Source organism: Aspergillus alliaceus (assembly GCF_009176365.1).
Source record: "Aspergillus alliaceus strain CBS 536.65 unplaced genomic scaffold BDW43scaffold_32, whole genome shotgun sequence".
In the NCBI taxonomy this organism is placed as follows: domain Eukaryota; kingdom Fungi; phylum Ascomycota; class Eurotiomycetes; order Eurotiales; family Aspergillaceae; genus Aspergillus; species Aspergillus alliaceus.
The window spans coordinates 451,393-462,082 of NW_022474715.1; the positions used below are offsets into that span (position 1 = coordinate 451,393).

The 10,690-nt window shown below is 47.9% G+C and overlaps 3 protein-coding genes across 3 annotated transcripts; 2 read left to right on the top strand and 1 right to left on the bottom strand.

Annotated features, from left to right (window-relative positions):
* Positions 1-483: 483 nt before the first annotated feature.
* On the top strand, positions 484-3,147 carry BDW43DRAFT_320635 (asparagine synthetase B family protein; the record flags this gene model as incomplete). Its single annotated transcript, XM_032049115.1, has 7 exons — positions 484-646; positions 720-1,177; positions 1,246-1,332; positions 1,411-1,675; positions 1,726-1,917; positions 1,984-2,788; positions 3,126-3,147. The coding sequence occupies 7 exons, from the start codon at positions 484-486 to the stop codon at positions 3,145-3,147; spliced, it is 1,992 nt and encodes a 663-aa protein (XP_031898705.1).
* Positions 3,148-4,330: 1,183 nt separating this feature from the next.
* On the top strand, positions 4,331-5,399 carry BDW43DRAFT_312788 (histidine-specific methyltransferase; the record flags this gene model as incomplete). Its single annotated transcript, XM_032047436.1, has 2 exons — positions 4,331-4,656; positions 4,712-5,399. The coding sequence occupies 2 exons, from the start codon at positions 4,331-4,333 to the stop codon at positions 5,397-5,399; spliced, it is 1,014 nt and encodes a 337-aa protein (XP_031898706.1).
* Positions 5,400-7,058: 1,659 nt separating this feature from the next.
* BDW43DRAFT_301529 (MFS general substrate transporter) lies at positions 7,059-10,333 on the bottom strand (the record flags this gene model as incomplete). Its single annotated transcript, XM_032045060.1, has 4 exons — positions 7,059-7,959; positions 8,018-8,347; positions 8,622-8,792; positions 10,317-10,333. The coding sequence occupies 4 exons, from the start codon at positions 10,331-10,333 to the stop codon at positions 7,059-7,061; spliced, it is 1,419 nt and encodes a 472-aa protein (XP_031898707.1).
* Positions 10,334-10,690: the final 357 nt, after the last annotated feature.

Genomic DNA, 10,690 nt, shown 5'->3' on the forward strand with positions numbered 1-10,690 from the left:
CGCCCTCGACGTCATTGAAGGGAGCATTTTCTGGTTGAAGATCTTTTCCCGTCACATTCGGAGTTCCACTCCTAGATTACATGGCGAGCAATAGTTGGATGCCGTCTTTAACCTTCACCCAGTATGTGACACGTATTGCGTCGCGGGGCCCAGCCAGTCACTGTCATGAAGGTGCAATTTGCGGTGTGCATGAGCGTATCATTGCATTGCTAGGGAAGTGTCATCGGGTACGTATACAGGAAGCTAAAGCATGGGGTGTTCCCCTCAGTGCCACGCCTCGATAAGCACTAGATCGGAGATGTAAGTTGGAGTAGCAAGAAGAGCCAGTATTCGTTCTTGGGGCGGGATCAGATCGGAGAGTCAGTCACCGCCACTTATATCATTTACATATATGCATACTACTCGTGATAGCCTAGGATATGTACTGAATATAGAACATACCCCGTTTGATAATACCTGAAACTGATATTCTTGACTCTAACAATGTGTGGAATATCGGCTTTCGTGGGCATCCAAGGGCCGAATGGACTGCCCGTGAACAAGAGCGCCGTGGGCCTGGAAACGGAACTGAACAAGAGTTTGGATATTATCAAACATAGAGGCCCTGATGCGCGGGGTGTGTGGATGAGCCCTGACACCAGGGTTGGTACGTCAAGTCCTCATTACCATATCTTCAAAGAAGATTTCATTTCGCAACACCATACTAATGATGAATACAGGCCTCGGCCACGTCCGCCTCTCAATCGTCGACCTCAGCCCCGAAGGAAACCAACCCTTCATTGACGCCGAAGACGGCATAACAGCCGTCGTAAACGGCGAACTCTACGGCCACGAAGCCTACCACGCTCAACTAGCAAACGAATACAACTTCCAAGGCAAAAGCGACTGTGAGATTGTCATCGCGCTATATAAGCACTACGGACGGTCTTTTCTCTCGCACCTACGCGGCGAATTCGCTTTTGTACTCTGGGACTCCAAGCGGGAGGTCTTCTTCGCAGCGCGGGATCGCTACGGTATCAAACCGCTCTATTATACTATCCTCGATGGCCGGTTGATTGTCGCGACAGAGATGAAGGCGTTTCTGGGGTTTGGGTGGAGGCCTGAGTGGTGTGTTGAGACACTTCGGGGGCATGCGTGGAAGAGTGGGACCAAGACCTTTTTTAAGGGGGTTGAGAAGGTTGGTACCTTTTTCTTTTCCCTTTGATTCCTGGCAGTGTTGGGTTGGTGAGGCTGATGTTTGGCTAGGTGCTTCCTGCGCATTATTTGGTTTGTCAGAATTATAAGGGGGAGGTTAAGCAGACTATGTATTGGGACAATGATTTCCCGGATAAGGTGGGTTCCTGTGCTCCACTTCTTTCGCTGTGTGCTTTGTAATTGATAATGCGATTGCTGATGATTGCAAAATTATAGAGGGTGCTTGAGATACGGACTGAAGCTGAGATGGTAGAAGGGGTTCGGGAGCGGCTGCTCGAGGCTGTCAGGGTGAGGCTTAGGGCTGATGTCCCCGTTGGGGTCTACTTGAGCGGAGGGTTAGATTCTTCCACCATTGCGGGGATTGTTGCTCATCTGATCAAGGAGGAAGGGGCCAAGCTGGGTAATGATGTCTCTGGTGATTTGTCACGGCTGCGATGCTTCACCGTACAGTTCGACAAGGACAGCGGCGCGGATGAGTCTGGTAAGTTCGTCACCTCTTTAACATTGTCCATTCTGCTAAAGGCTGCTTAGATGTCGCACAGCGCACAGCAGAGTGGCTGGGGGTAGATTTACACCTAGTACATATGGATGAACCCAACCTCGCATCGCGTTTCGAAGATGCAGTATGGTATAGTGAGATACCCTTCCCGGATCTGAACGGAATTGGCAAGCTAGCCTTGTCGGAAAAAGTTAAATCTCTGGGAATGAAGGTTGTCCTCACAGGTATGTACTCACCTTCCCAATGACCAGGACCAGTGAGCCGACGCTAACAAAAGTTGATATGTTCAGGCGAAGGAGCGGATGAACACTTTGTCGGGTATCCCGACTTCCGTCCTGACCTCCTCCAAGAGCCCGACTACTCCTGGCCAGCGTCAGACTTCCCTCCCGAAAAGCGAGAGAAGGTATGGCGGGAGGCACGCGAAAATACTGGTGCCGTTATCTTCGGTGACGGCAGCGATAGTGTGCCAGCATCCACAGCTCGGATGGTGAATAACACACATACCATGCGAGAGGTGGCGAAGTGCGGCTATCTTCCCTTTCTCCCCTGGACGAACATCTACCTGTCCACAGGGGACCCTGAGACTCGGCTTGCCGAGGACCTGGATGGCCGGGCCCTACAAATGATAGCGAACAAATGGCATCCACTGCACACGTCGCAATATATCTGGCTAAAGTCATATCTACCCAACTTCATCCTTCGGTGGGTCGGCGATAACATGGACATGGCACACCATGTAGAGAGTCGTCCTGCGTTTCTAGACCACCACCTGAATGAATATGTTAATTTTCTACCGCCGAGCCTGAAGATGAAGTACAACCCCGACAACAATACATTTAACGAGAAGTACATTCTCCGGAAGGCTGCGCGGCCCTTTATTACAGATGAGATCTATGCCCGCCGCAAGGTACCGTACTGTGGCCCCACGCAGTATAAAGAGGACGGACCTGTCCATCAGGTCTTCCTGCGGCTGCTGACGAGGGAGAATATCGAGCGGTTGGGATTCGTGGATTGGGCGAAAACAGAGGATTACCTTGAGCGGGCCTTCCGGAAAGGAGACCGCACAGCATTCCGCAATGCTGTCCTGATTGCACAGTTTGTGGTTATTATGCAGCGGTTCGGAGTGCCTCCCGCCTCACCGATCCCAAACTAGCTTATAGATATTGAATATTCTTGAGATAGAGTTCTAGGCACTTGATCAAGTTTTGCCTAGATGAGAATCAATTCTGCTATAACGTAAGTGGGAGTAGGGTTGCAATTCAACCAGCACTGGTGATATTCGCGCCACGCTCACTCTTATGAGATGCGTATAATCCGAGGTTCCTACAACGCTCCGGCTATAAAAGTGCAAGCGATGCGAGGTGAAAAGCAGCACTTTATGTATAGTAGTAATCAGGAAGCAATAGTCTCAAGCTTTGATACTAAAGTGTAGACCACCAGGAGTGACAAGATAGAAGCATCCACTATGCAGTAAACTGTGCTTCAAAACATCCATCTAGTAGCCTACTAAGGCTACAGAGTCTCAAATTGGCCGTGACATTTCAAGACAATGTACATGCCAACCCTACAAAGACCAACGGCAGTGTGCTCCGAGAAAAATATACCCCTCTTTCCTTTGCCAAATCAATACTTAGTTTGGTATAACACCTCACCCCAAGAGGTACAAACTAGCTCCTTCAGACTCAAGAACGCACGGGAAAACGCCATGAGGGGGTCGTATTTGCATAACAGCTGGACATTGATAGAGCCACAATCGGAAGGCAGGGAAACCAATTACTGGGCTTAGATGATAATCCCACACAACTACTGTATGGCATGCATGAGTTAGCTAGCAGCGGGGACGTCTGTGCGAGTGTACAACCCCCCGTCCCGATCCTATTTCCCCTCACCTCCTTTGCGAGATAGTGGCATGTTAAGATCAGCGTCATGTTTATATTATTCAGCGCGTAAGATAAATCTCTTGAGAATGGGTGAAAATATCTATGAGCGGGGTTTTCAGCGGATTGGTAGAGGGGCTAGTCAAGGGCGAAGACCACTTAGGTTACCTAGCTCAACGCTGTGCCGATCGCCTGTGGGCTCATAAAGATTATTGCCTCAGTGTTACCGTCAGGCTCCGCTCTGTACTGAAGGTATAGTGCTGAGGGGCATGGACAGGGTGCCTTTGGCTGCAGGTCGCTATCATGCCCCGCCGGACAGTCGGAGCTGGGACGTCAACAACGGCGATGCAATCTCCTGTAAACTCTCGGCGCTAAGTAGTTTGATGTATCTCTGAATCCATAGAAAGATGTATTACGGTTACATGAGCAATATATTGTGCTAGGCTAAGTCGGCTCTTGTCGGAGCAGTGAACTCCAACGGTACAATGTCTTGTACGCCTAGTAACCGCTCGAAGCGGGCGATGCGACGATCTATGCACCCAAGTCTTTCATCACAACTTAACCAATTGTTGGAGCCCCGCTATCTACCTAGCGGAAACTCACTTATTACACTGCCTTTTAAGTTTTAGCGTTAGATGTGTTGTAGTTAAATATTGGACGTCGCCCGGACTGACTCCCGAGGAGCTACAAAAAACTATTGAGATAACCAAACCACCTTTGAGTATATCCCTTCTAGACATATTTATTCAATTCTGAAGCCATGACTGTCACTACTACTACTGTGGTATCCCCCTCTGAAGGGAGCGGGAACATCATCGACATTGGCACTGGCTCTGCCAATGACACCGTCGAAACCCAACAGAAGCAGATGCTCCAGCAGAGGCTGCTGAAGAAGGAGAACGGTAAGCGCTGGCTGCCAACGGCACTTGTATGGGGAGACGAAAATGCCCATCGTCTGTGGTGGGAGGCCAACACACTCGACGAATTCTATTCGATCAGGGACGAAATCAACCTGCTCAAAGTCTGGGCGCAAGATATTGCGCGGCAAGTGCAGGATCACAGCGTTATGATTGACTTGGGCTGTGGGTGAGTGTGACGTTCTGCCCTCTACAAGGAGATTCTCTGGTATTAACCAGGCCAGTGATGTCACCAAAGTCGTGCCGTTGCTCAACGAGCTTGAGCGAAACGGGAAGCACGTCCATTACTATGCCCTCGACATCTCCAGGAAAGCCCTCGAAAACGTCCTCGCGAAACTTCCCACCTCATACCAATACGTCAAATACACAGGGCTCTGGGGTACGTTCGACAACCTCCGGGCCTGGTGCGGCAATATCCAAGAGCCAAGATGGTTCCTCTCTCTGGGATCTATCTTCGGCAACGATGAATTCCAGATCGCCATCAACGACCTCAAGAAGTGGGTATCCGTTATGCGACCACAAGACCGCATGCTCCTCGGCCTTGATGCCTGCGACGACGACGAAAAGGTCTGGCGCTCATACAATGACGTAAAGGATTGCTGGCATCGGATGATCCGGAATGGCCTTGCACTTTCTAATAAGGTGCTGGGCCACGAATGGTACCGACCTGAGGACTGGGAAGTCATTGGCGTGTGTCACCGTCGGTCGCCTACTTTGACTCATCAGTGGGTTGCCCGGGCTACTAGGACAGTTCATTGTGAACCATTAGGTCTGTATCTTGCGCAAGGCGAGGAGATTGTCACGAATGAGTGGTATAAATATGGTCCGGATGAGATGCAGAAGCAGTTTGATGCCGTTGGTCTTTCCAATGTTGCGCAGTGGAAGTCGCCTTCGGGGCCGGTTTGTAAGTGATTCCTCTTCTCTTCTTTTGAGATCACTGGGTTGGGCATGTTAAGAGCATTCGGCTGACTGCATTTCCTCAAGATGAATACCTCTTGGCTCTAGCCTAACCTCGATATGGTGGGTTGTCGGGAAACGGGTTCACGATTGAATCACATAGGTAGGCATAGAATAGCTACAAGATGAAATGAAAGACACTATTCCGCAATTATGAATGCTTTGGCTTGAGATTTCTCATGAGATATTCCACACGCTATGACAGGAACTCTCCACATGACTTTCTTCATGCCGTAACCTATACAATTCTGTATCACTCTTCATATAATAATCGGAAAGATAAAATTTGGGTCAGCGATGATTGATACACGAAATTTCCTACCGGTAGTTCTCTCTGGTACATACATTAGATTAGGATGCAAGAGATGTAAACAGCCAGACTGAACGGGCTGGACACCAGAAATCCTTCAATCTACTCCATTTCCCATAACAGTGGGTTCATGGAACGCTTGAATCCAAGGCATATTTTCAAAGACCTCGTGCGCTCTGTTGTTAATACACATCTCGTTCGCCGTAATATCATCCAACATCCGGCCACTATCTCTATGTTGCGTGTATAATTGGCGTCAGGGCCACCCACACCGCGAGGACATTCTGTGGAAAGGCTAGCATACAAACCTATACAATACAAATAATGAATAGACGAATGCTGTTAAAGACACATGCTAGAGCAAAGCCACAGAGGAATGAACGTGAAGAGCGTGGAAGCAGAAGGAGGAAAAAAAAAGAAAGGCAAGCCAACGTACTGTATTAGCTGCATCTTCAAACAAAACCTACTTTACTCGACTATGGCAAAAGATGCGTGTTTAACACCCGACAACGCAATCTCGGCCAGCTCATCTACAACACCTATGGACGACTGATTAGCGAAATCGTATATCACAGCCATGGGTTATGCATATTGTCAGCATGAGGTTGCGATGTTCGTGTGAAGCGGGCGAGGTAACGTGAACGAATGCGTATATGGCAGAGCCTCTGTTTGCTTAGGTAAAGACACTGCAGTTCTACGGTAGAGCTTTAACCGATTGCCATAATGCCAAAGACGAATTTTGCTACCCGTGGGGAGGGAAGGACACCATGGGTTCGCCTTCTGCAATTGAACATGAGGCATAGAGTGGGGATGGGGAGAGAAAGAAAAGATAGCAGGAGACGGAGATAGGTGGATGGCCGTGCATCTTCTGCGTTGGCGTACATATATTAGGGCATCTCACTCATAAACTGTTACCTAAATAATGCATGTACCGTAGAGATGCTCCAGAGTTAGCTATGAGTGGCTGGTCATTTGCAAGTACGATGGAAGCTGAGAGAAGGGCCTAATACGTTACTTCTGGATTCACCTCCCAAATAGGTAGGTGAAGATACATCACATGTGGAGTCTATGATATCACTATCCGTTCGAAAGTGCTGCTGATCCCTACGATATACGGAGAGGTCAATCTAGAACAAGCATATATAATATGTACTATTCTAAACGCTAAATTATACAGACGCAATGCATAAAACCCCTGAAGATCCCGACGCTATGCCTTGCTTCACATGTAGATCGCATCTATTGAAAACAGACATTTATGATAACCGACCCCCCTATCCTTCCTTGTCTATCCGCCCTTGTTATCAGGGACTGGCCTTCTCCACAGAAGTTTCCGCGTGAATCTTTAGACTGTATGAAGCAAACTTGCTCTTCTTCCTCAATCGTTCGCCGTACATCCTAAGTAGAGGCGCAATGGCACAGAAGACTGTAGCAACCACTGCCAGGACAGAGACTCCAACATTCGGGCCTAAGGCATCGAACATCTGCCCAGTAAACAAGGGGAACGAGGCTGCGAGGACGCAACGAACCAGACAGAGGGCAGCAAAGCCACTGGCCGAGAATGAAAGATAGCTGTCCGCCATATATCCCACGAGGACGATACCGAACTCATTGATAGCAAAGCCAATGAAGAATAAGGGAATAACCGAGACGAACCAATGGACATGGACAGCTGGAGGGATGGTCCACGCAAACCACCACAGTGCACCCATCAAGACGGGAGCAGCAATGACATACCCCACTAACTTATGTTCTGGGAGAGCAGGTTCGCCTCTCGCATGGCGTTTCGAGGCCATGCGGTACTCTAGAAAGCGGGTTAGGATATTCGGTATGAAGCCGAAGCCGATAGCGAGGAACGGAAGGCTAGCTGTCGTTGTCGATAAACCGAACGATCTATAGACGGGAGGAAGTACATCCGTAAACAGATAAATGATGCCGCTGGAAACGCCACAGACGATCGATACCGCCATGATAATAGGCTCCGAAACGAGCAGTTGAGCGGGACGAAAAACGACATTGCGCATGAATGTATCCATATCAAGAACTCGATCCGGATTCAGGGCCTCCAGGTGATCGATTCCTGTTACTTTGCGCAGTTGCGCCACTTCTCGATCCAGCAGGAGAGTTGGTCGGGATTCTCTGATCGTGCACAGTAGAATGGCCAGAATACCAGTCACAATCGCCGCCACATAAAAGACCCATTGCCTACATATCGTGATTAGTCCTTGGGGCTTGAGTTTTAGCGTGACATGGGTGCTCTTACCATCCCCAAGCAGCCGTGATGTAAGTGCTGATCACTGGGCCAGCCGCAATGCCAAAATCCGCGACCGCCATATACGGGAGAGTGAGCCAAATTCGCTCTCGGGTAGAGAATAAATCTTCGATACTTCCAGCAATGACAACACTTGGAACGGCGGAAAGAAAGCCGGTGATGACACGCCCAACTGCTGCAGCGGCGGGATGGGAGACCGCACCAATGATAGCGCAAAAGACACTATAGATTACTGTGCTCACCACATACAATCGTTTGCGGCCGAAACATTCCGAATAGGGAGGGAAGATGACACTCCCAATACCCTGAGCGAGCAGATATCTGTTCCTTGATCAGCACGTTGAACCAATTCGCGACTGGGAGCGGGACAACCACTCACGTTGATACATATAGCAACAAAGATACCGTTGGGTCAATGCCTAACTGCTCCTGTGCATTGTTGGCAGCCGTTGCCTGTGATATAAAAGTGTGAGCATAAGGCTGAATGCAAGTTTGAGGATCTCTAATCATACCCCTGACGTGCTCACAGCGGTTCTAAAATAGGAACATCGGTTAGCATGAGGATCATGGCTGACAGAATACAAGGAGCACCAACGTGTAGAATTCTAGAAATATGATTATCGTAATATCGTACGCCCTCCTGAGCGAACTCCAATTCCTGGGATGCCGTGGGTTTGTGGCAGACCAGCGTACAATATTCTTTCCATCACCGACCAGCTCCAGACCTAGATCTTCAAGCGCGTAGTCCAGAGATACGTGCGATGTGCTATGGGGCGTAACCGTTGCCGTCACAGGTGTTTTCACCATGATGCCCTGGGGGAGGAAGTTCTTTGGGTTGAGGTCAGGAAGAACGAACGATCCAAGGGAACTATAAAAAGGGATGGGGGAGCCAGAGGGAATGGCATGTAATAATGTCGATCTATTTAGAGTATATGGGCCGATACCCACACCGCCACTGAGGATCGTAAATCTTCCCTGATCCTATATATGAGATTGGCTGGGGTATTAAGGATCTGCCGGACAGCTGTCTCTTATCCCTGCCATTAGGGTATGAACTGCGGGGCCCTACGGTTCAGACTACCAAATACAGGATTTGAAGTAAGAGTTTTCATGCTTCATTTTCATGTACAAAGAATTTTTCTTTCTTTTTCTTTGCCCCTTACCGTTGTCCGGTAGCGTACGGAAAAAGTAGGCGGATGATCGTATAATCTTTCCTTATACGTTTTCTGCCAACTATATAGAGAAATATCGGCGGCGGAGCACTTGCCACTGTTTACTCCACTGATCTCCATCCATGGTTCGAGCACTCTCTTCACCTGTTGATTGGACCAGTAGGATTGGATCGACCCCTAAAATTCTGTTCCTTTTTCTTTTTCTTTTTTTCTTTTTCTTTTTCGCTTCTAAGTTTCTCTCGGTCTCTCGGGTTCTCGACCGGATCAACACCTGATATACTCCATATGCATAGCTCGGAACTGGCACAAAAATTGGCCTCAAGGCTGGCTGAGCAGAGTACTTCTTTACTTCTAGAAGAAAAGAAAAAAATATATATATAAAAGAGACCATCAAAGAGATAAAACAAACATATCTCAGAAATGAGCATTGCGTGTCCATAGCATTCCTTGCGTCATTGCAACCTTGTAAGGACAGGATCTTCCAGCGAAACATGCAACGATGAAACATGTGTACTTGGATTCACAAGGAGTGATCGACAGTTTGTGCCCACAATGTGTATCGTCAGCAGGTATGCTGAGTTCAATCCACTCATCATGAAATTTGCTGGAGGAGGAATATCTCTAGTATGTGTCAGAATTTGAGAAGATCCTGCCCGACCCACTTCTACCATCCCTTGGGCCCTGTCGGGTAATTAAGGCGTCCTGATCTCAGCTTATAAGCTGAGTAGCAACAGGTACCACTGCCTTGGTGGATTTTTGAAGGCTGTGTAGTACTATTACCTAGGTTTTCTTTTTTTGCTGAATTAACACGCTGAGGCCACGGTGACTCCGATTGAAGTTCGGAATGTTAGTTAATTACCTTATGTCTCCAAGGAGTTACAATGAACCCTAACTATGACGTTAGTAGTTATATATTTATATTGAGAGTCATTACTATTGGAGGGATTTGTCATGTAGCGACATCATTAAAGTGTGGGTAGATATTTTTTTTCTTTGGATCTAATGAGAGCCCAGGTGTGGAATAGTACCCTTCATATGAGACAGGAGGTTCTGTCAGCTCTATGAGGCTTGGTATATATGTCCATCAACCTGACCCAATAACTTATCGAACAGGTCACACTGTATGAGCTGCCATATTGCGGCGGGCGGTAAGCAAATTATTGCTTAATGGATAGGAGTTTCGACATTTAGGAGCCATGGTCATGCGGGCAAAGGAAGAGGATACCCTACTCCAGGATAAGATTTTGAGCGGTAGAAGTATCAACCTTTTAGAGCGAAAACCTACGGCGGACTGAATCGAGCAATTGGCCAAAATGGATTTTTTACCGGAACCTTGGCGAAATCTCAATTGCCACGCCAAAACAAATCTTTCTTTCCATATAACCAATTAATTACTAAGTAAATAATTATTTAGCTTTTGTAGTTAACTGATCTTTGGTTTATAACTAATATAATTGTACTATACTTGTTACGGGTATCTACTATTTAGGGT